Source organism: Oncorhynchus gorbuscha, linkage group LG07 (assembly GCF_021184085.1).
Source record: "Oncorhynchus gorbuscha isolate QuinsamMale2020 ecotype Even-year linkage group LG07, OgorEven_v1.0, whole genome shotgun sequence".
Lineage (NCBI taxonomy): Eukaryota > Metazoa > Chordata > Actinopteri > Salmoniformes > Salmonidae > Oncorhynchus > Oncorhynchus gorbuscha.
In genome coordinates this window covers 33,297,748-33,319,786 of record NC_060179.1, presented here as the reverse complement: position 1 = coordinate 33,319,786, position 22,039 = coordinate 33,297,748, and the positions used below count along the sequence as shown (strand labels likewise).

Below are 22,039 nucleotides of genomic sequence, written 5' to 3'. Positions count from 1 at the left end.
TTCATTCAAATCCATATGGCTTGGTTTAAATACATCAAACAAAACGGTAGGTCCAGGCAGTCACAAAAACAGATGGGTGCTGGTTAAATGGTCATTTACATGAATGGAGTGAATTTGGAGTGGCAGTTTTCCCCCCCTTTGAGCGCGGATAGGTTCTAGTGGAACTGCAGGAAAGGACATGGAGTGCTGGAACGATGTGCAGGATTTTCCAACCGCTCAACTCTGCTCACATGCTCTGGTGGATACGCATTACAGCCAGGGCAAGTACTGTAGAATAGATTGTTCACTTTAATCTGTGTGTGAAAACACCAGGCCTTCATTCGAAACACAAGAGGAAAAAGAAACAGAGAAAAGCAGCCTGTACAAATAATGAGTGAAGGAATTGTACAAGAGTGATGTAAACACATATACATATTAACAAATATTCCATGATCATCATAATCAATAGTTTTGTCCAATCTCTTATCAACAATACTAGTCTTTGCCTTGAAAAACCAACACAGTGGCCTGCCCAAACCACTAGCATTTTTATGTTCTGAAAACGATAATAACCATTACAGTAATCACAAAACATGACCTATAGTTGAAAATGTCCCTAATGGCACCCTATTCCCGTAATAGTGCACTACTTTTGACCAGGGCCCATAGGGATCAGGTCAAAAGTAGTGAACGATATAGGGAATAGAGTGCCATTTGGAACAGGCGCTATTAGACCCTCTTAAAACCCTTGACACAGGGGTGTTAGGAGTGTTGCAGTCCTGTATGTCACCCCATCTCCCACCTCTGTCCTCTTATTTCCTGTGCCTCTCTTCTACCCATTTTCCAACAGCACAGCACGGGTCAATCTTTGGTGAACACTCCGTTGTTGTTGATGTTTATTTCTGTTGATAATTTCACAACTCGCTGTGCTTAAGGGTCAAATGTATCGCCATGGACACACTCACAGTAGATCTCGTCTGTTTGTTTACTTTTGCACAAAGTCTTTCAAATAAAGCCTCGAGATTCTATTGTTGTTGCTCTTTTTTGCGTTTTGTAGATTTTTAATACACATTTAAGTTATATTAAAACAACAAAAAAATGACTGCACTTCCCTCTTCCTCATCCGATTTGGGTGACACTCCTTTCACCCCTGTTTGTTTTCCACCCAGTCAGAGAGATACCAATGCATCTTTCCCCTAAGTCTTTGTTTCACACTCTCTCAACAGACAGTCTTCTCTGGCCCATCCATGTCCATTGAGTCAGTTGTTTTCAGGGAGTCAGAGACAGACCCCCCTCCTCAACTGAGCTCGAAGCCTGCGGAGGACTCGATGGCGTAAAGCAACTTGTTCCTCATCAGGTGCTGGTCGCAGAACTCGGGCAGCTTGAGCAGGTTCATGCAGGTGGAGGCCGTGGGCAGGCGCTCCAGGTCGTTCCCCCCGTTATGGATGCAGAAGGCTGGGTACAGCTCCTGGAAACACAGTGGGGAGAACCTTGTCAAACAAGAGATTCAGAGGGTCACGGACAAAGTTTTAGGCCGCTGCCTATCGTTTCCAATGGGAGCAAATTAATTATAGAATAATATAATAATAATAATATATGCCATTTAGCAGACGCTTTTATCCAAAGCGACTTAGTCATGTGTGCATACATTCTACGTATGGGTGGTCCCGGGGATCGAACCCACTACCCTGGCGTTACAAGCGCCATGCTCTGGCAGAACAAGGAGTTGAGCTAGCGATATTCAATTAGAGTGTTCTAGCATGTATTTGCATATTTCCGTTAGGGAACGCCTACTCGTTGAAGTGCGCGTGTGCAATAACTCAATTCACCCTTGTAGTCCTAAACTACACGCAGTTTAGAAACTTTGGCAAAGGGATAGGTCTACAAAAATTAGTACCGGCTGTTCATAACAAGGTTCTAGTTTGGGGAACAGAAAACTGTATTGAGATCAAATGTTTCATCCATTACAGAATTAGCAGAATGTCGGGCATAATCCATTTCGCTCCACCATCTCCCACCGCCGGCCACTGGGCCTCCTCTCATCACCCTTTTTGGTGGCGAGTGGAAATGCTAACCGGATGTTTTAGATTCATACATCCGGTGAAACAACGGTCTCATTGTTCTATCTGTGCCACGAAGGCTCTCGATACATTCATTTTATCCAATTGGCGAACAACACATTTGGCACAACACTTCTTATATAACAAGGGTTTTTCTTGACAAAAATAATTACACAAGAGTTGTGGACACTTTAATGCCGACATACTTGCTGTTATCAAAACTATCTGTTGTATTACAATCATTGTTTTAGTTGTAGAGCCTAAGTATGTACAGGGCACCCCAAAGAATGACAAAATCATTCAGTTACAGAAAGACAGACTGAAATACAACAAGCTGAACAGAGGTACATAAGGATAATTGAAGACCAACAGTGCGATACCAGCATCATGATATATATATTTTTTCCCCATGATATTTTGTCCATGGCAAAAATGAAACCACGAAGGAGACCAAACGCTGCATGTCAATTATTGTGTTGCTATAGCTTGGGAAAATAAACACGTGTGACTCTAGACGACGAGGTAACGATGTTTGTTTTCCGGACGGTTTTGTTTTCCTAAAGAAGTTCAAATCAGCTTCGTGTTTCGTTTCCTGGCCACGATACTAACGTGTATCGCGTTACTGGTATCGTCCCGGTCCAACCAGACATAAAGACATGGATCATCTGATGTCACCGATGATCATCATCATCATATCCCGGGCAATTCTAATTAAGCCGTAAATGTCGAGCGACATCAGGGAATAAATGTGATAGGACGTGACGTTAAGTGTTTAGCTAATTCAGCGTGGATATAAATTAAAAATAGGCTGTCGATGTTTGAAGGAGACACTTCCCCACTGGTAGCCTTTTGGATTGGGTACTGAGCAAGAGCAGCGAATGGTCACTTCATGTTGTCTATCTGGCACTTTTCAAATGATGCTTTCTGGTGATGAGGCCAGGTCACCTCATCTCCACCCACATCATCAAGGCCAAGACACTGTCTGCGTCCCAAATGGAATGCTATTCCCTATATAGTGCACTACTTTTGAACAGGGCCCTGTGTTTCCCTATGGTCCCTGGTCAAAAGTAGTGCACTTATATAGGGAATAGGGTGCCATTTGGAGCACAACCACTGACGTTTTCCATCAGAATCCACAGGAAACATCCTCTCTGTTTCTAACGTCCCGCCGCTCTACAGCAATTAATTTGTCAGGCTATTTAAAGATTAGGAGTGTGGCGTGTGGGGTTCAGCGCCTGTACCAGCCCGGTTAAATGGTTCTGGGGGGCTCTGCGGTAACGACCCAATTTTTCGGACAATTACTGTATTAAACTATCGTTGCTTATTGAGAAAGTGTCATTACCGGAACGATCATTCTGGAAAAAAGGCTCTCCATCATCTTTTTTAAATGGCTTCTCCTGACAGAGCCATTTCTCCGCTAATGAATCCTTGGACATTTACGGCAGCTAATTAAGGCTGGGCTAGCACGGGCTCAGGGTTAGGGTCAGGGGCCGCTCTCCGCCACACCAATCACCATGAACCCCCCCCCTCTGGCCTGGGGAGGAGACGGTGAGGGGGGGAAGGAGACCGGGAGGGGACGGCACATCCGCACACTCCCCAAAGTCAAATTCATTAAACTGGGGCGGGGGACTCTCCAGCCTGAGCCACCGAGGGAGATTTTTAGGAGCGTTCCCATCTGTACCCTCCTCACCCCGCTGTGGGAGCACTTAAGTATTCTTAACTAACGATGGCAATAAACAGTAATAAAACCAATCATATGACAATTACAGCTTCTGGTAATCCTAAGTAAGGCGTATAAAAATCCTAATGGATTTCAGCAGCGCTCTTCTCCTTTCTATTTCCAACTGTTTTAGTGTCTCATCTAAATCAAGTCATTAGGAAAGTGAAACGGCTCTCGATTGGAGGAATCATCAGCTGATGACACAGCAATGGTAATTCCGATAAACACAATTCCACCATTTCAGCACAAGTTTCAGCACTTGGCTGAAGTAATTTTGGAAACAAACAGCTTTCGATGATGTTGCAGCAATGTTTTGGTGCTAGTTTTTGGGGGTAGTGATTCAAAACAAGTATATGCTTCTGAGGTTATACCCGTTGCCCAAATAAAGACCTCTAACAACATAAAATATACAGTGCCTCAGGAAAGTATTCAGACCTCTTGACTTTATTCACATTTTGTTATATTACAGCATTATTCTAAAATCGATTAAATCGTTTTTTCCCCTCCTTAATTTACCCACAATACCTAATGACAAAGCAAAAACAGGATTTTATGACATTTTGCAAATTTATTAAGAATAAAAAATAGAAATATAACATTTAAATAAGTATTCAGACCCTTTACTCAGTACTTTGCTGAAGCACATTTGGCTGCGATTACAGCCTCGAGTATTCTTGGGTATGACGCTACAAGCATGGCAAACCTGTATTTGGGGAGTTTCTCCCATTCTTCTCTGCAGATCCTCTCAAGCTCTGTCAGGTTGGATGGGGAGCGTCGCTGCACAGCTATTTTCAGGTCTCTCCAGAGATGTTAGATCGGGTTCAAGTCTGGGCTCTGGCTGGAGACTTTTCCCTGGAGTGTCTCCTGTGTTGGCTTGGCTGTGTGCTTAGGGTCGTTGTCCTGTTGGAGGGTGAACCTTCACCCCAGTCTGAAGTCCTGAGCGCTCTGGAGCAGGTTTTCATCATGAATCTCTCTGTACTTTGCGCCCTCGATACTGACTAGTCTCCCATTCCCTGCCCCTGAAAAACATCCCTACAGCATGATGCTGTCACCAGGATGGTGCCAGGTTTCCTCCAGATGTGACACTTGGCATTCAGGCTAAAGAGTTCAATATTGGTTTCATCAGACCAGAATCTTGTTTCTCATGGTCTGGGTCCTTTAGGTGCCTTTTGGCAAACTACAAGTGGGCTGTCATGTGCCTTTTACTGAGGAGCACTCTACCATAAAGGAATGATTGGTAGAGTGCTGCAGAGATGCTTGTTCTTCTGGAAGGATCTCCCATCTCCACAGAGGAACTCGGGAGCTCTGTCAGAGTGACCATCTTGTTCATGTTCACCTCCATGACCAACTCCCCTTTCCACTGATTGTTCAGTCTTGATGGTCCCAAACTTCTTCCATTTAAGAATGATGGAGGCCACTGTGTTCTTGGAGACCTTCAATGTTGCAGAATATTTTTGGTACCCTTACACAGATCTGTGCCTCGGAGCTGTATGGACAATTCCATCGACCTCATGGCTTGGTTTATGCTCTGACATGCCCTCCAGGACACCTACAGCACCCGATGTCACTTGAAGGACAAAATGATCATCAAGGACATCAACCACCCAAGCCACTGTCTGTTCACCCCGCTATCATCCAGAAGGCGAGGTCAGTACAGGTGCAACAAAGCTGGGACCGAGAGACTGAAAAACAGCTTCTATCTCAAGGCCATCAGACTGTTAAATAGCCATCACTAGCACAGAGGCTGCTGCCTATATACATAGACTTGAAATCACTGGCCACTTTAATAAATGGAACACTAGTCTTTAATAATGTTTACATATTTTTGCATTACTCATCTCATATGTATAAACTGTATTCTAGTCTACTGTAGACTATGCCGCTCTGACATTGCGCGTCCATATATTTATATATTCTTAATTCCATTCCTTTACTTAGATTTGTGTGTACTGTTATGAAATTGTTAGATATTACTTGTTAGATATTACTGTACTGTCGGAGCTAGAAACAAAAGCATTTAGCTACACCCGCAATAACATCTGCTAAATATGTGTATGTGACCAATAAAATTTGATTTGATTTGACCTTATATAGACAGGTCTTTTCAAATTTTGTCCAACCAATTGAATTTATCACAGGTGGACTCCAATCAAGTTTTAGAAACATCTCAAGGATGATCAATGGAAACAGGATGCAACTGAGCTCAATTTGGAGTCTCATAGCAAAGGGTCTGTATACTTATGTAAATAAGGTATATGGTTTTCAATATTAATACATTTACAAATATGTATAAAATCTGTTTTTGCTTTGTCATTATGGGGTATTGTGTGTAGATAAGATGAGAAGCATTTTTTCTTTTAAAATCAATTTTATAATAAGGCTGGAACATAACAAAATGTGGGAAAAGTCCATGTTTCTGAATACTTTCTGAATGCACTGTATGCCTTTATTTTGTGTGTGAAACTAACGTCTCCCCATTTCTCATCGAGGTCAAACAGGAGCCAACAGTGCAAACGTTCACCGTGCCGCCGGCTTAGTCTGACACCAACGTCAATATTTGTCCGGCGGGTGATACCTGCCAACCGAGCTCACGCCCAAACGGTCGGGCAAAGGGCTCAAATGGACTTATAATCCAGAGGAGGGTTGTGAACCGCAGTGAGCAGGTATAGGAGATAAGCACGAGCTAGGGAGCATTATGAGTCTTATCACCGAGCCTAATTTGAAAAGGATCATCGGAGGGAGTTATCAGGCCAGGCATTTTCATTACATGCCCATTACAACAGTGAACCCTCCCTAGCTCTGGATTTAGTCTTGGGTTGCGTCCTAAATGGCACCCTATTACCTATAATATATAGTGCACTACTTTCAGTAAAAAAATATAGGGTGTAATTTGGACTCTCACAGTCTTTGGTTGAACTCCTGATGGCGCCGGCTACAATCAACACAGTCTATAATACCAGACGGAGGGTAGAAACGAGGGTCAGGAAAGAAGAAAAAGCAGATGTAATGAACTTTCGGTCTCACCTTGAAGCCCAGGAGGGGAGGCCGCGAGCAACTGGTGACAAACTTGAGCAGCTTGCGTTTCTCTTCATCGGTGAAGCTTTCCACCACCTCCCAGAAGATGGTAATGACAGGGTGAGTGGCAGTGTAACCACCTGGTGAAGAGAGAGAGAGAAATGATAATCTGACACACCTGGGTTTTTTAGTCTTTAAAAAAAAACACCAAAAAAACCCACCTGTAAACCGAGTGAATCCACTGGCTGACAGACGGAGCTGTCACATTGTTTGTGTTGTTAAAGACTCATGATGCAGCCATGCCATCTCGACTACCCCCCATTCAACAAACACATTACTCAAGAGCGCAACCGTATGCCGTGACTAGGCCACCTGTCCCATGAAGTTGGCAGGAGAGCTTGACAGTTAGCTCTATGGAAATCCTCCTGACTTTACAGCACATTAAAATGGTCAAAGTAATCACTACTACAAGAAACGGACTATCACCGAGTATTACAGAGTACAACTTCAATATCATTTTCACCATTATGGCAGAGCCTAAATAGTTGTGTTTCTTAAAATAAACTAATACAAACCATCCATAATGTGATCATACCTGAGTAGTTTTGTTTCTTTAAATAAAATTGTACAAACCATCCATAATGTGATCATACCTGAGTAGTTTGTAAACGTCTTCAGGTCGTCAAGACAAATGGGTACATGAGCTCCAGATATCAACACCTGTAGTGGGAAAGCAAAGATCGATGAAGAAAATGTTGAAGTGTATATTTACGTGTGCATGTTTGTAAAAGTAATGTGAATCGACTTGCAACATTCTGGTAGCTTTCCCAAAATTGGACGTTTTCCAGAAATCCTCTGGATTTTGCAAACCTAGTGAATATCTTTGACGTTACCTGGATCTCCTGCTGGTCAAACATACGCAGCCACTCCAGGTTGACCACGTTGGCCAGGCCCTGTCTGAAGGCCAGGCAGTGGGGCCTGATCTGTTTGTTGAGTCGGTAATCTGCCACTAAATGGATATACGCGATCCTGTTGGCCGTGGACACAGGGATGTCCTTCCCTCCAGGCTTCAGCTCAACCACCTGGAAGAAAGGCCCTGTCAGACATACAGGCATTTGTCTCAAATCCATGTAGAGGGCAACCAGGCGAAAGCCACCATATGTCACCCTCACACTTTACTTAGGGTATTACTTTCTCAATGCTCTAAACTTCAAAAGTCAAGAAATGTGTTCACCGGAAAGTGTCACTCCATGCAAAATATACATTTCATAGTGGAGCATGTAATATTATTGCGTCAAGATCAGCTTTTTAGGGTGTGTCGACCCAGAGAGCGTGATTGAAGGTACCAGTGGAGCAAGAGGAGAAGTCACTGATCAAGGGGCCCAGGGGCAGTGGTGTAAAATACTTTCAAGTACGACTTGTGTAGTTTTCTGGGGATATCTTAACTAATTATATTTTTTGGACAACTTATACTTCACTACATTCCTTCAGAAAATCATGTCCTTTTTACTCTAAACAGTTTCCCTGACCACCTAAAAGCACTCGTTACATTTTGAATGCTTAGCAGGACAGGAAAATGGTCCAATTCCCGCACTTCTCAAGACAACATCCCTGGTCATCCCTACTGCCTCTGATCTGGCGGACTCACTAAACACACATGCATAGTTTTTTAAATGATGGAGTAAGGACACATACGACATAATCACAGTAAAATAATCCAGATCACTAAGGAACTTTTCTAATACTCTAAGATCAATATGTTCCCGAAAATCTGAAGTAGCCACCTTAATGAAAAAAGTCAGTCACCCTACAAAATCGATTAAAAAGTACATTAAGTAGCTAACCACATAAGGGTTAGTAGCCAGCAGGCCCACTATCTGAGTTTCATTTTGTGTTTCTGATTATGTGCTAATGTCTGAGAATGATTGTCTTTATCTTGCTTGCTTTGGCTATCTTCCGAGGGCATATACGGGCCAGTCTGCCTCCGAGTGTGTGCCTTATCTCCCGCAAATTGTTTTCCGAATCGTATTTGGGATGCCCTATTTGCGACCGCAGGCTACACTGTAGCGCGACTGTTCAAGCCTGTTTAAAGAGGAGCTAATAAGAGAAGGTAAGGCCCTGAGCAAACAGGGGGAGCGGGTAGAGTGCTTAGCCCAGCCCGGGGTGACTGGTGAGGGTGACTAGAGGGCAGTGAATAGACCCCTCTCTGTCTAAAAAAACAGGCTCAGACGTGTTGGACGTGACAAAGAAGTAAAAGTCATGCCTCTCAGGCGTGTTCTGAGAAAATTGCTTGATGGCTGGCTTGGTAGAATGGTCAACAGAGAGCCTCCTATTCCCCGCGGCACGGCACCACTCAGGGCGAGAGCTGACGACGTGCTTTATCTCTCTCAGTGCCGAATACAGACAACGTGAGGGAAATTAATTATTAACACTGCAGGGAGGGAAAAGGGAATGGAGAGAGGGACAGAATGACAAGGCCAGAGACACAGGCAGGAAAGAGGGATGGAGTCACAGGCAATCAAAGAGGGCGATGCTGTGATAACTCCTACGTCCCCCCCATCCACACACACACACACACACACACACACACACACAAGCCCCACACACCTGTGCCTCTCCCAGGTCATTGTTGACGATGGTGAAGTTGAGTCCCAGGTCCTCCACGTCGTCCTCGTAGCTCTTGAGGAAGAGCAGGTTGCGGTACATCTCGGGGTCCAGCGAGGCCAGGTGGTGGATGTCCACGTCAGCACTGGTGCCCAGCAGCTTGGACAAGAAAAAGCTGGCAAACGGCAGCTCCACCAGCATGTTCTCATACAGGGCCTATAGGGAGAAATAAAAAGGTCATAGGTTATCATAGATGCACTCAGGTCATGATCCTGTGTGGCTCAGTTTATAGAGCTTGGAGCTTTCAATGCCGGGATCGTGGGTTTGATTCCCGCTGGGGTTGCACATACGAAAATGTATGCACGCATGATTGTAAGTTAATTTGGATAAAAGCATCTGCTAAATGGCATGACCAAAGGTACGTGGACATCTAATCATCGAATATCTCATTCCAAAATGATGGGCATTAATATGGAGTAGGTCCCCACTTTGCTGCTATAACAGCCTCCACTCTTCTGGGAAGGCTTTCCACTAAATGTTGGAACATTGTAGCAGAGACTTGCTTCTATTCAGCCACAAGATCATTAGTGAGGTTGGGCACTGTTGGGCATTTAGGCGTGGGTCGCAGTCGGCATTCCAATTCATCCCAAAGGTGTTCTATGGGGTTGAGGTTAGAGCTCTGTGCAGGCAAGGCAAGTTCTTCCACACTGATCTCGACAAACCATTTCTGTACGGACCTAGCTTTGGCACGGGGCATTGTCATGCTGAAACAGGAAAAGGCCTTCCCCAAACTGTTTCCACAAAGTTGGAAGCACAGAATAGTCTAGGAAGTAATTGCATGATGTAGGGTTAAGATTTCCCTTCACTGGAACTAAGGGGCCTAGTCTGAACCACGAAAAACAGCCCCAGACCATTATTCCTCCTCCACCAAACTGTACAGCTGGCACTATGCATTCGGCAGGTCGCGTTCTCCTGGCATCCGCCAAACCCAGATGTTAAAGCGTGATTCATCACGCCAGAGAATGCATTTCCACTGCTCCAGAATCCAACGGCGGCAAGCTTTACACCACTCCAGCCAACGCTTGGCATTGCACATTGTGATCTTAGGCTGCTCGGCTATGGAAACCCATTTCATGAAGCGCCCGACGGACAGTTCTTGTGCTGATGTTGATTCCAAAGGCAATTTGGAACTCGGAAGTGAGTGTTGCAACCTAAGGACAGACAATTTTTATGCGCTATGGGCTTCAGCACGGCGGTTCCGTTCTGTGAGCTTGTGTGGCATATCACATCGCAGCTGAGCTGTTGTTGGCCCTAGATGTTTTCATTCCACGATAACAGCACTTACAATTGACAGGGCCAGCTTTAACAGGGCATACATTTGACGAACTGACTTGTTGGAAAGGTGTCACTTGGTGCCACGTTGAAAGTCACTGAGCTCTTCAGTAAGGCCATCCTACTGCCAATGTTGGTGTAAGGAGAATGCATGGCTGTGTCCTCAATATTATACACGGATGTGGCTAAAATAGCCAAATCCACTCATTTGTTGAAGGGGTGTCCACACATACAGTTGAAGTCAGAAGTTTACATCCATCTTAGCCAACTACATTTAAACTCAGTTTTTCACAATTCTTGACATTTAATCCTAGTAAAAATCCCTGTCTTAGGTCAGTTAGGATCACCACTTTATTTTAAGAATGTGAAATGTCAGAATAATAGTAGAAAGTGATTTATTTCAGCTTTTACTGATTTCATCACATTCCCAGTGGGTCAGAAGTTTACATATACTCAATTAGTATTTGGTAGCATTGCCTTTAAATTGGTTAATTTGGGTCAAACGTTTCAGGTAGCCTTCCACAAGCTTCCCACAATAAGTTGGGTGAATTGTGGCCCATTCCTCCTGACAGAGCTTGTGTAACTGAGTCAGGTTTGTAGGCCTCCTTGCTCGCACACGCTTTTTCAGTTCTGCCCACAGATTTTCTATAGGATTGAGGTCAGGGCTTTGTGATGGCCACTCCAATAATTTGACTTTGTTGTCCTTAAGCCATTTTGCCACAACTTTGGAAGTATACTTTATATAGTTTTTTGTTTCTGGCCATTTTGAGTCTGTAATCGAACCCACAAATGCTGATGCGCCAGATACTCAACTAGTCTAAAGGCCAGTTTTATTGCTTCTTTAAATCAGCACAACAGTTTTCAGCTGTGCTAACATAATTGCAAAAGGGTTTTCTAATGATCAATTCGCCTTTTAAAATGATAAACTTGGATTAGCTAACACAAAGTGCCATTGGAACACAGGAGTGCTGGTTGCTGATAATGGGTCTCTGTACACTTATGTAGATATTCCATTCAAAATCATCATTCAAAATTCAGCTACAATAGTCATTTAAAACATTAACAATGTCTACATTGTATTTCTGATCAATTTGATGTTATTTTAATGGACAAAAAATGTGCTTTTCATTCAAAAACAAGGACATTTCTAAGTGACCCCAAACTTTTGAACAGTAGTCTATATATAAATATAAACTCAGCAAAAAAAGAGATGTCCTCTCATTGTCAACTGTGTTTATTTTCAGCAAGTTTCCAACATTTCTGGGGAGGAATGGCCCTAGCCCTCACCCTCCGATCCAACAGGTCCCAGACGTGCTCAATGAGATTGAGATCTGGGCTCTTTGCTGGCCATGGCAGAATACTGACATTCCTGTCTTGCAGGAAATCACACACAGAACAAGCAGTGTGGCTGGTGGCATTGTCATGCTGGAGGGTCATGTCAGGATGAGCCTGCAGGAAGGGTACCACATGAGGGAGGAGGATGTCTTCAAATCAAATCAAAATCAAATCAAATGTATTTGTCATATACACATGGTTAGCAGATGTTAATGCGAGTGTAGCGAAATGCTTGTGCTTCTAGTTCCGACAATGCAGTATTAACCAACAAGTAATCTAGCTAACAATTCCAAAACTACTACCTTATAGATGACACAAGTGTAAGGGGATAAAGAATATGTACATAAAGATATATGAATGAGTGATGGTACAGAGCGGCATGGGCAAGATACAGTAGATGGTATCGAGTACAATATATACATATGAGATGAGTATGTAAACAAAGTGGCATAGTTAAAGTGGCTAGTGATACATGTATTACATAAAGATGCAGTTGATGATATAGAGTACAGTATATACGTATACATATGAGATGAATGATGTAGGGTATGTAAACATTATATTAGGTAGCATTGTTTAAAGTGGCTAGTGATATATTTTACATCATTTCTCATCAATTTTTTAAATTTTACCCCCTTTTTTCTCTCCAATTTCGTGGTATCCAATTGTTGTAGTAGCTACTATCTTGTCTCATCGCTACAACTCCCGTACGGGCTCGGGAGAGACGAAGGTTGAAAGTCATGCGTCCTCCGATACACAACCCAACCAGCCATACTGCTTCAGTGCGCATCCAACCCGGAAGCCAGCCGCACCAATGTGTCGGAGGGTACACCGTGCACCTGGCAACCTTGGTTAGTGCGCACTGTGCCCGGCCCGCCACAGGAGTCGCTGGTGCGCGATGAGACAAGGACATCCCTACCGACCAAGCCCTCCCTAACCCGGACGACGCTAGGCCAATTGTGCATCGCCCCACAGACCTCCCGGTCGCGGCCGTTTACGACAGAGCCTGGGCGCGAACCCAGGGACTCTGATGGCACAGCTGGCACTGCAGTACAGCGCCCTTAACCACTGCGCCACCCGGGAGGCTTCGTCCGAAAACTGGGTGAACAGGGAGTACAGGAGAGGGCTCAGAACGCACCCTTGTGGGGCCCCAGTGTTGAGGATCAGTGGGGTGGAGATGTTGTTGCCTACCCTCACCATCTGGGGGCGGCCCGTCAGGAAGTCCAGTACCCAATTGCACAGGGCGGGGTCGAGACCCAGGGTCTCGAGCTTGATGACGAGCTTGGAGGGCACTATGGTGTTAAATGCCGAGCTGTAGTCGATGAACAGCATTCTCACATAGGTATTCCTCTTGTCCAGATGGGTTAGGGCAGTGTGCAGTGTGGTTGAGATTGCATCGTCTGTGGACCTATTAGGGCGGTAAGCAAATTGGAGTGGGTCTAGGGTGTCAGGTAGGGTGGAGGTGATATGGTCCTTGACTAGTCTCTCAAAGCACTTCATGATGACGGAAGTGAGTGCTAGCTCAGTTACCTTAGCTTTCTTGGGAACAGGAACAATGGTGGCCCTCTTGAAGCATGTGGGAACAACAGACTGGGATAGGGATTGATTGAAAATGTCCGTAAACACACCAGCCAGCTGGTCTGCGCATGCTCTGAGGGCCAGAAATCTTGCTTGTTTGTAGGTGACGAAATACTTATTTTCCACCATAATTTGCAAATAAATTCATTAAAAATCCTACAATGTGATTTTCTGGATTTTTTTTCTAATTTTGTCTGTCATAGTTGAAGTGTACCAATGATGAAAATTACAGGCCTCTCATCTTTTTAAGTGGGAGAACTTGCACAATTGGTGGCTGACTAAATACTTTTTTGCCCCACTGTATTATGTGTTATGATAAAAAAATAGGTAATGATAAAGTCATACAAATCAGACTAGCATAAAAAAACCTCAACAGAACAGTGAACAGAATAATCAAATCAATAACAACAATGGATATCGGTGAGAGAGCCATCTTTGCTGTTTGCAATTAAAAACTGAGGTTAAAAGACTGACCGGAACATCAGATAAAGATGCGATAAGACAGTAAATCAGTTCACATCGGTGCAAGAGCACAAAACAAGAACACAATCTGTCTAAAACACACCGGCCTTAAAATCTGCCTGCCTCAAACTTTATAAATGTCAATTCTCACCTTGACCTGGGCTGCCATTAAGAACCTTGGCCGAGCAGGTGACTCATAAAACCGGGAGCTAATGTACTGGAATAGTCCTAAAAAAAAGAGCCCGTTCCAGGCATTAAAATATAGAGGTCCTTATAAATGATTGCACTAAAAACCCTGACCACATCAGCTAAATGGATTATAAATCTAGGCCATTTCCATAATGCATGCATCTTAAACATACAGGCAGGCATAAATCAGGGTCTATTTTCTAAACACAGGTTAATTGCGCAACTTTTAAACACATTCGATTTTTTTAATGCAAATGAATCCACTTAGCATTTCTCAGGTGGCTCCTTCTGAATTCCTTGACCATATGCGCTGCGTACCCACTTGAAACCTATCAATAACAATAACACAGTGCTGGGAAGAGGTGGCACTAAGTATATGGAGGGAGAAAAAAAAAACCTGTGGCATTTTCTTTCTTTTTTTACAGCCACTTTATTTATGGGTGTTTATTGCCAGAAATTGTGCCAAAATGACTCGGGATAAAACAGATTAATTATGGCCCAGCCCCTTTTAATATAAGTGAGTGCAGTGGCAACGCAATTAAAGCAGATCGCAGCGCCATCAGGGAGAATAAATGCCCAACAACATCGCAGGTTGCCTTCTGTTAGCTGCCAAATAAATTCCTTAATTTACAACATTAAGAATCAATAAAAATATAATGCCTTTCAAACGCATCGCTATCAATCAGGGGTGCAACCCAACGCACCTCTAAAGGGGAACTTTTAGTCCGACCGGGGAGATTAATGAGGAAAGGCACTGGGGAAGTGGGAGGGAGGGTGGATGGTACAAACACACACAAAACTTCAGCCACCCGCTGAAAGAGTTTGGAGGCTATGCCAGGGCTAATGCCGGGCTTTGTACTATCATGAAGAGGCATGCTGTGGGTGTTCCAGATGGGTGAGGCATAGCGAGGGGGGGGGGTTGCTCCACATGTCCTACTGAAGTTTACTGGATCTTGACTGGACGGTGACAGTGATGTGGGGCAGTGAGACTGGCATCAGGAGACCTCTCTCTTTACTACCCCGACAAAATTGTCCCAAAGAAGAGAGGCACCGAAAACAGCTTAAAAGGGGAAGTTCTGTATTTTACAACTTGATGTTCGTCAGTTCCTTCGCCCTGAAAGTAGTCTATGGGTCAGAAGAAACTGTAATCCATTTTGTTTTCTTTAAACAGTCACTACAAACTACAGCTAGCCTAACTTTAGCAGCTGTGCATTTTTTTTATTTCATGATCAAATCAACACAATTATTTGGTTTGAAGTTAACTCGAGGTGATAAAAAAGAATAATTACATTACACATTTGCCCCTAATCAGTGCTTGACTTGGACTGAAATAGGTGTCCGTACTGTTTATGTTCAGGTGCAGGAGCTCCACAACACCTTTGAGCTAATAATCCACAAGAGGAACTGAAGCAGTAGAACATTTGAGGTGCCAGTACCCGGCTCAGCAGAGCGCCTGTCCAAGTCAAGCACTGCCCGTCACCTCCAATGGCTTGTAGAAACTAGTAAGAACAGTGAGAGACACCAGCAACCTTGGACTCTAGATGCTAGAGAGCACAGATAATAATACTGAAGACTATGAGAATTCAATATGCATTTATGCTCAGTGGAATTGTATACCAATGAGGTCTGTAAAAAATGTAAATCATACACACGTGTTGTTAAGTGGTTTCCGTTTGTGGCGTCAAATCTTATATGTGTCAGTTGGGAGGACAAGTGAGGAAGAGGGATGATCGGCGTCCCATATTGTGATGTCCAATCCCATTTCAGTGAGTACCCCAGACTGGCCCACTACTGATGTTAATACATTACCTCTACGACAATGGCAGGCCGGGAGGTCATTATTGAACTATATTAATCTCCTGTGTCCCATAGGTCTTAGTGTGTGTACCGCGCATCTCTCCACGCAGCAGTGATGCAATCCTAATCTATAACGCCCCCCCCCCCCCCCACCCGGGCGCAGGTAATAACGGCACTAAACAAATATCAATACACCACTCAAACGAGCACTCACACGTCGTATTTATGGAGAAGGAAAAAAAGGGAACTTAAGGTAGGGTTAATTGAAAGTCAAATTCAAATTAATTTCCCCTGCCTTAATTGCCTGAGCCATTAGCTGTAGTGATCGGGAAGGGGGAGCAGAGCGCGTTTCTATCAGCTGACTAGCCATTTCTCACCGTGGGGATGGGAAACGTGGAGACACCAGGGGTCACGTCCCAAATGGCACCCTAATTCCCTCTGTGGTGCACTACTTTTAATAAGTAGTGCACGATATATAGGGAATAAAGTGCCATTTGGGACAACGCCCAGGAGGAGTTATGGCGCCCTGATGAGTGGACTGGACCATCATGCAAAGAGAGAGAGAGCAAGAGCACAGAGAGAGAGAGACACAGAGAGAGACACAGAGAGAGACAGAGAGAGAGAGAGAGAGAGAGAGAGAGAGAGAGAGAGACAGAGACAGAGACAGAGACAGAGACAGAGAGAGAGAGAGAGAGAGAGAGAGAGAGAGAGAGAGAGAGAGAGAGAGAGAGAGACAGACAGACAGACAGACAGAGAGACAGAGAGAGACAGAGAGAGACAGAGAGAGAGACATGAGAGAGAGAGAGAGAGAGAGAGAGAGAGAGAGAGAGAGAGAGAGAGAGAGAGAGAGAGAGAGAGAGAGAGAGAGAGAGAACTTTAGACGCTCCGGACTGTAAAACAGATCAAAATGCTATTACCACATTCTTTGACCGCTTATTTATGTCCCTGTCGGCGGGGGGCTAGCACTGATTTAGCGCCCGGCCAAATGCAATCGCTACACAAACAACGAGGCAGGAATCATAGGCTAATGGAATGCCTAATTGAGAGGCGGTTGGTTGTCATGAGGTAATTCTTCTCCCGTTGAGAATGAGATGACCCCTCCCAGACACACACACACACACACACACACACACACACACACACACACACACACACACACACACACACACACACACACACACACACACACACAATCTCGATAAACAATCTGCCGGCACATGCATTAAATAAGATTTAAAAACATTCGGCTATAATAAATAGTGCGGTCAAAGGGGGAGGAGGGGGCAGGGAAAACAATGCCTTCAATAGATTACGCATAGGACTAATGAACCAAACTATGCTTTGTACAAGACTCGGGTCCAAGTTCTGTCTTATTTCATTCAAAATTGTCACTTTCTTGGACATCGAACACAAAATCAAGGACAATGAACACAGTTGTTTGATATGCAGTCAAGTTAAAATACTAGCAGCCATTAGATCTTATAATGAATCAGCCTCATCTCTGTACTGTACCTCTATTATTCAATGACATAGGGTGGATTGACTCCCAGATGACCTACTGGTGTGTGGGGCACAGTGTGACCCTCAGAGGGAACACCAGGGGGCATGGCAAAACCCCCTGCAAGAGGTAGCGGAGCACAGTGCTGCTGACTACATTTCACATCTCATTAACTAATTAGATGTTCCTCACACATTGGTTGGTTTTCCATCTAATTACCACATTAGGAGGTGCTTGTTGTTTCAGTTAATGCTTAAAGACACCTGGTGATCATTTGGAGCCAACATACAGATATGCACACAAACACCTTGTATTGCTTAATCACTACACCCTTGGGAGCTTTTTAATTATTAAAAGGTGCACTATGCAGAAATCACTCCGCCATTTCCTGGATGCTAAAATTAAAATAGTTTGCTTAATTTCAGTTTATGTGACAAAACATGCAAGTATAGTGTAGAGAATCATTGTACCATCCAAACAGCTGTGGAATATCTTTACCATAACCAAAAATATTGTATTTTCAGCTGTTTGAACTGGTGTACAAAACCGAAAGATGCAAAAAACGGAACCCAAGAACGGGAAGCTTAGAAATAGCGCACAAAGAACAGATCTACCGCTTCTTAGTAAATGCTTTCAATGAGAATCACATTTCCATAACACACATTTCTATGTGAATCTGGTCGGGTCGCCCCAAAAAGTTACATACTGCAGCTTTCAATTGGTCAGTTCTTGCTGCAAGGTTTTTAGCAACACATCCCATTCTTCCATTGTCTATGATGATTTTTCAATGCCGATACCGATACTGATTATTGGAGGAATAAAATAAAGCTGATACCAATTAAATCGGGCCAAATTTGTATTTATTTATTTGTAATATTGACAATTACAACAATACTGAATGAACACTTATTTTAACTTAATATAATACATCAATAAAAATCTATTTAGCCTCAAATAAATAATGAAACATGTTCAATTTGGTTTAAATAATGCAAAAACAAAGTGTTGGAGACGCAAAAGTGCAATATGTGCCATGTAAAAAAGCTAATGTTTGAGTTCCTTGCACCGAACATGAGAACATATGAAAGTTGGTGGTTCCTTTTGACATGAGACTTCAATATTCCAAGGTAAGAGGTTTTAGGTTGTAGTTAATATAGTAATTATAGGATTATTTCGCTCGAAACCATTTGTATTTCATATACCTTTGACTATTGGATGTTCTTATAGGCATTTTAGTATTGTCAGTGTAACAGTATAGCTTTCATCCCTCTCCTCGCTCCTACCTGCGCTCGAACCAGGAACACATCTACAACAGCCACACTCGAAGCAGCATTACCCATGCATAGCAAGGGGAATAACTACTCCAAGTCTCAGAGCGAGTGACATTTGAAACGCTATTAGCGCGCACCCCGCTAACTAGCTAGCCATTTCACATCGGTTACACCAGCCAATAGGCTGATAGGCTTGAAGTCATAAAGTCATAAACAGAGCTGTGCTTGCGAAGAGCTGCTGGCAAAACGCACGAAAGTGCTGTTTGAATGAATGCTTACGAGCCTGCTGCTGCCTACCATCGCTCAGTCAGACTGCTCTATCAAATCATAGACTTAGTTATAACATAATAACACACAGAAATAAGAGCCTTTGGTCATTAATATGGTCGAATCCGGAAACTATCATTTTTAAAAACAAAACGTTTATTATTTCAGTGAAATATGGAACCGTTCTGTATTTTATCTAACGGGTGGCATCCCTAAGTCTAAATATTCCTGTTACATTGTACAACCTTCAATGTTATGTAATAATTATGTAAAATTCTGGCAAATTAGTTCGCAATGAGCCAGGCTGCCCAAACTGTTGCATATACCCTGACTCTGCGTGCAATGAACGCAAGAGAAGTGACACAATTTCACCTGGTTAATAATGCCTGATAACCTGGATTTCTTTTAGCTAAATATGCAGGTTTAAAAATATATACTTCTGTGTATTGATTTTAAGAAAGGCATTGGTGTTTATGGTTAGGTACAGTCGTGCAACGATTGGGCTTTTTTCGCAAATGCGCATTTGTTAAATCTTCCCCAAGCGTTGGATCGATTATACGCAGGACACGCTAGATAAACTAGTAATATCATCAACCATGTGTAGTTAACTAGTGATTATGATTGATTGATTGTTTTTTATAAGTTTAATGCTAGCTAGCAACTTACCTTTGCTTCTTCTGCATTCGCGTAACAGGCAGGCTCCTCGTGGAGTGCAATGAGAGGCAGGTGGTTAGAGCGTTGGACTAACTGTAAGGTTGCAAGATTGAATCCCCCCGAGCTGACAAGGTAAAAATCTGTCATTCTGCCCCTGAACAAGGCAGTTAACCCACTGTTCCTAGGCCGTCATTGAAAATAAGAATGTGTTCTTAACTGACTTGCTTAGTTAAATAAAAGGTGTAAAAAAAAAAAAGAACGGCAAAATCGGTGTGCAAAAATACTAATTTCCGATTGTTAAGAAAACTTGAAATCACCCCTAATTAAATCGGCCATTCCAATTAATCGGTCGACCTCTAATTGATATTGTCCCCACTCTACACTGTATTGGCTACACAAGAACACTGATCACACACATTGATTTCTGTTGACTTTAACAGAGACCTGGAATCAGAGCGGTCTGTCTGTCAGCTAAGACAGCTCTCCCGTGGGCCTGGGTGGTCCAGTGGTCAGTGGCGCCCGGCTACCGCACGTTTTCCCCGTGTCGGTGTGGGTTTGAATCCAACCCACTGCCTTTGTGACACACTATATATCTATCTTTCCTCTGTCGTCTCTCCTCTATTATATAAAAATGCACAATAAAATGTTTCTATTTAAAACTTTACCTTCCCCAGTATCCGTCCCAGAAAGTAGTAGTGTCTGGCGAAGGAGTCCCCCACGAGCATCTGGGCGGTGGGGCTAGGATAAAGCAGGCCCTCGTTGGTGGTCTTGAAAAAGCCCTGGTTGGGGTTGAAGCCCGACTTGAGCAGCTCGTTGAGGAACTCGCGGAAGATGCCTCCACCGTCGATGCCCGCCTCGTCCAGACCGTGGGCGTTGAGTAGGTGCACCCGGACACGTTTCTTCAGGTCCGGCTCTGGGTACACGGGACACGAAGGGAAATCAATTTATTAGAGAAAATATACACTGAGTGTATAAAACAAGACAAAGACAGCCCAGGTGAATCCAGGTGAAAGTTATGATCCCTTATTGATGTCCTCTATTAAATCCACTACAATTATTGTAGATGAAGGGGAGGAGACAGATTAAATTATTTTTAAGCCTACAGCCAATCGAGACATGGATTATGTATGTGTGCCATTCAGAGGGTGAATGGGCAAGACAGAACATTTAAGTGCCTTTGAACGGGGTATGGTAGTAGGTGCCATGCGCATCGGTTTGAGTATGTCAAGAACTGCAACGCTGCTGGGTTTTTCACGCTCAACAGTTTCCTGTGTGTATCCAGAATGGTCCAGCACCCAAAGGACATCCAGACAACTTGACAACTGTGGGAAGCACTGGATTCAACATGGACCAGCATCGCTGTGGAACGCTTAACACCTTGTAGAGTCAATGCCCCAACGAATTGAGGCTATTCTGAGATCAAAAGGGCTGCAACTCAATATTAGGAAGGTGTTCTTAATGTTTTGTACACTCAGTGTACATGCATGTAATAATTCAAATGTAATTTACAATTTTAAAAAATCTACATTATGTGTAGGAATAGGGAAAATACACGACATTACCAAAAGTATGTAAACACCTGCTAACATCTCATTCCAAAATCATGGCAATTAATATGGAGTTGGTCACCACTTTGCTGCTATAACAGCCTCCACTCTTCTCCACTCTAGTGAGGTCGGGCACTGATGTTGGGGCGATTAGGCCTGGCTTGCAGGCGGCGTTCAAATTCATCCCAAAGGTGTTGGATGGGGTTGAGGTCAGGGCTCTATGCAGGTCAGTAAAGTTCTTCCACACCTAGGGCAAAAAGGGCCTCCTGTGGCGCAGCTTTCTAAGGCACTGCATTGCAGTGCTTGAGGAGTCACTACAGACCTGGGTTCAATCCCATGCTGTGTCACAACCGGCAGTGAGCGGGAAATCCACGAGGTGGCACACATGGGTCTCCCGTCGTCTGGGTTAGGGGAGGGTTCGGCACGGCCGGGATTTCCTTGTCCCATCGCGCTCTAGCAACTGTAAGTTGACTTCGGTTGACAGCTGGACGGTGTTTCCTCCAACACAACGGTGCGGCTGGCTTACGGTTTAAGTGAGCAGTGTCAAGAAGTTGGGGTGGGCATTCTATGTTTTGTTCTATGTTTGTATTTCTATGTGTTTGGCCTGGTTATGGTTCCCAATCAGAGGCAGCTGTCAATCGTTGTCTCTGATTGAGAACCATACTTAGGCAGTCTGGTTTCGCCCTTGAGTTGTGGGTAGTTGTTTTCTGTCTCTGTCTCTGTACCAGACA

At 43.8% G+C, this 22,039-nt stretch overlaps 1 protein-coding gene across 2 annotated transcripts in view; it reads right to left on the bottom strand.

The window, feature by feature from the left end:
• Positions 1-268: 268 nt before the first annotated feature.
• ube3c (ubiquitin protein ligase E3C) overlaps positions 269-22,039 on the bottom strand; it is a 44,403-nt gene continuing 22,632 nt past the window's right edge. Inside the window, exons 19-24 of one of the 2 annotated variants that reach the window (XM_046356238.1) lie at positions 20,427-20,674; positions 9,382-9,594; positions 7,668-7,856; positions 7,428-7,494; positions 6,784-6,914; positions 269-1,447 (exon numbers count right to left, since the gene is read on the bottom strand). In XM_046356238.1, the coding sequence (XP_046212194.1) occupies positions 1,277-1,447; positions 6,784-6,914; positions 7,428-7,494; positions 7,668-7,856; positions 9,382-9,594; positions 20,427-20,674 (1,019 nt within the window). In that variant the 3' untranslated portion in view covers positions 269-1,276. Of the gene's footprint in view, positions 1,448-6,783; positions 6,915-7,427; positions 7,495-7,667; positions 7,871-9,381; positions 9,595-20,426; positions 20,675-22,039 lie in introns of those variants that run through there. The other variant, XM_046356240.1, reaches the window with a different exon arrangement.